Source organism: Lepidothrix coronata, unplaced genomic scaffold (genome assembly GCF_001604755.1).
Source record: "Lepidothrix coronata isolate B3197 unplaced genomic scaffold, Lepidothrix_coronata-1.0 Scaffold451, whole genome shotgun sequence".
Taxonomy (NCBI): domain Eukaryota; kingdom Metazoa; phylum Chordata; class Aves; order Passeriformes; family Pipridae; genus Lepidothrix; species Lepidothrix coronata.
The window spans coordinates 35,043-37,147 of NW_016690631.1; the positions used below are offsets into that span (position 1 = coordinate 35,043).

The 2,105-nt window shown below is 50.2% G+C and overlaps 1 protein-coding gene across 1 annotated transcript; it reads left to right on the top strand.

Moving 5' to 3' along the window:
* The first annotated feature begins 1,241 nt into the window (after positions 1 to 1,241).
* On the top strand, positions 1,242 to 2,105 carry LOC108510035 (olfactory receptor 14J1-like). The gene has a single exon (XM_017839677.1). It carries the CDS (start codon positions 1,242 to 1,244, stop codon positions 2,103 to 2,105), a length of 864 nt encoding a protein of 287 aa, XP_017695166.1.

Here is a 2,105-nt window from a genome sequence, read left to right on the forward strand (position 1 = left end):
AGCAGTGAACTTGGCCTTGGAGGGAGAACTTCTGTATAAACTGTTTTAATTGGTCTGTTGTGATTGGTCAATTGCTTGTCAAGGGCAGTTGGAGGACAAAGTGATGAGGAAGGTGATGAAGGCCTCCCCCAGCCTCAATTGGAAAGACCCCCCCCCAATTCACTGCGCCTGCGTGGGGGAACTTCCAAAGTGCTCACGCATGCGCAGGAGGGGTGCCCTTACATAACCTGGCCACACCTCCCCGGGGCAGGTGCTCTCAATAAACTTTATAAAGGCAGACACGTTCCCTGAGGGTCGGCTGGCTCTTCATGATGGATCAAGTTGCTTTTAGCGGGGACGCCTGCTTGAAGTGGGAGCCTGCCACCCCTCCAGGACACGCAGCTGCTACGGAGAGACCTCATTATTGGTTAGGATGGGTAAGACTTGCTTACAGGTGACACCTGGGTGAGTATGGGGGGGAGCCTTCTTTCTAGGGTCTTTTATGCACTTTTTCTTCTGCCCTAATTCCTTTCTCTCAGGCGCCTGGTTTTTTCTCCCTGTTTGCCACTTTTTCTAATAAATAGCTATTTTTTGCCAACTAGCAACGGTGTTTGGTTTATTCACGTTCCAGAATCCCTCGAACCTGTTTTTCCCCTGATATATTGACCCCTTCCCTGAAGTCCTCGTCAAGGCAGCACAAGGGAAATCCCAGGGCAGATGGAAAGCAGACTCTTGGATCCTGCAGCTCTCCTGGGTTTGCTGTAAGCCACACAGAGCTGAACTGTCTTCTCTGTATCAACACACATTTTAACTCATTTTGAGGATCCTCAAATTGAGAATTTCTGCCCCTACAAAGAACGTTCCTGGCACATTTTTCTGCTCTCATCTTTTCTTTCTCTTACTCTCCCTTACTACTATCCTGTATTTCTTTTCTCTCCCTTACACATTTTCCCTAAAGGTTATCTTTATGGCATATTGCTATAGATGAAACAGATGATAACACCCAAAATGGCAACATAATTGTTTACCTTTGAAAAAAAATTGTTCTAAAATAAATCCTACATATATATGTTTTCAAACACTGATTATTTAGTGTTGTTTCACTCTAATTGCCCCAAGGGATTTATTAATAAAAACCCGGGTTATCCCCCCCCTTTCTGGGGCGGGTCGTAATATTTGCTCAGAAGGGTCTCTTCTTCTTTTCTGCTTTTTCTGATTCTCGGATTCCTTTTGTAACAGGACCCTATGTCATGAAACAGCAAATGTGCAACAGCAGCTCCATGCCCCAGTTCCTCCTGCTGGCATTCACAGACAGGCGGGAGCTGCAGCTCCTGCACTTCTGGCTCTTCCTGGGCATCTCCCTGGCTGCCCTCCTGGCCAACGGCCTCATCCTCAGTGCCGTAGCCTGTGACCACCACCTGCACACCCCCATGGGCTTCTTCCTGCTCAACCTCTCCCTCACAGACCTGGGCTGCATCTGCACCACTGTCCCCAAAGCCATGCACAATTCCCTCTGGGGCACCAGGCACATCTCGTTCCAGGGATGTGCTGCCCAGGCCTTTCTGCTGTTCTTCCTTGGAACAGAGTTTTCCCTTCTCACCATCATGTGCTACGACCGCTACGTTGCCATCTGCAAACCCCTGCGCTACGGGACCCTCCTGGGCAGCAGAGCTTGTGCCCACATGGCAGCAGCTGCCTGGGCCACTGGCTTTCTCAGTGCTCTGCTGCACACAGCCAATACATTTTCCCTGCCCCTGTGCCAGGGCAATGCCCTGGGCCAGTTCTTCTGTGAAATCCCACACATCCTCAAGCTCTCCTGCTCACACTCAGGCTACGTCAGGGAAATTGGGCTCATTGTGGTTAGTGCCTGTTTAGCATTTGGTTGTTTCATTTTCATTGTTTTCTCCTATGTGCAGATCTTCAGGGCTGTGCTGAGAATCCCCTCTCAGCAGGGACGGCACAAAGCCTTTTCCACGTGCCTCCCTCACCTGGCCATGGTCTCTCTGTTCCTCAGCACTGCCATATTTGCCCATCTGAAGCCCCCCTCCATCTCCTCCCCATCCATGGATCTGGTGGTGTCATTTCTGTACTCGGTGGTGCCTCCAGCACTGAACTCCCTCATCTGA

Bases quoted from the DNA above. Each gene is read 5' to 3' on its own strand.
- LOC108510035 (XM_017839677.1), top strand. From the start codon at position 1,242: ATGTGCAACAGCAGCTCCATGCCCCAGTTCCTCCTGCTGGCATTCACA.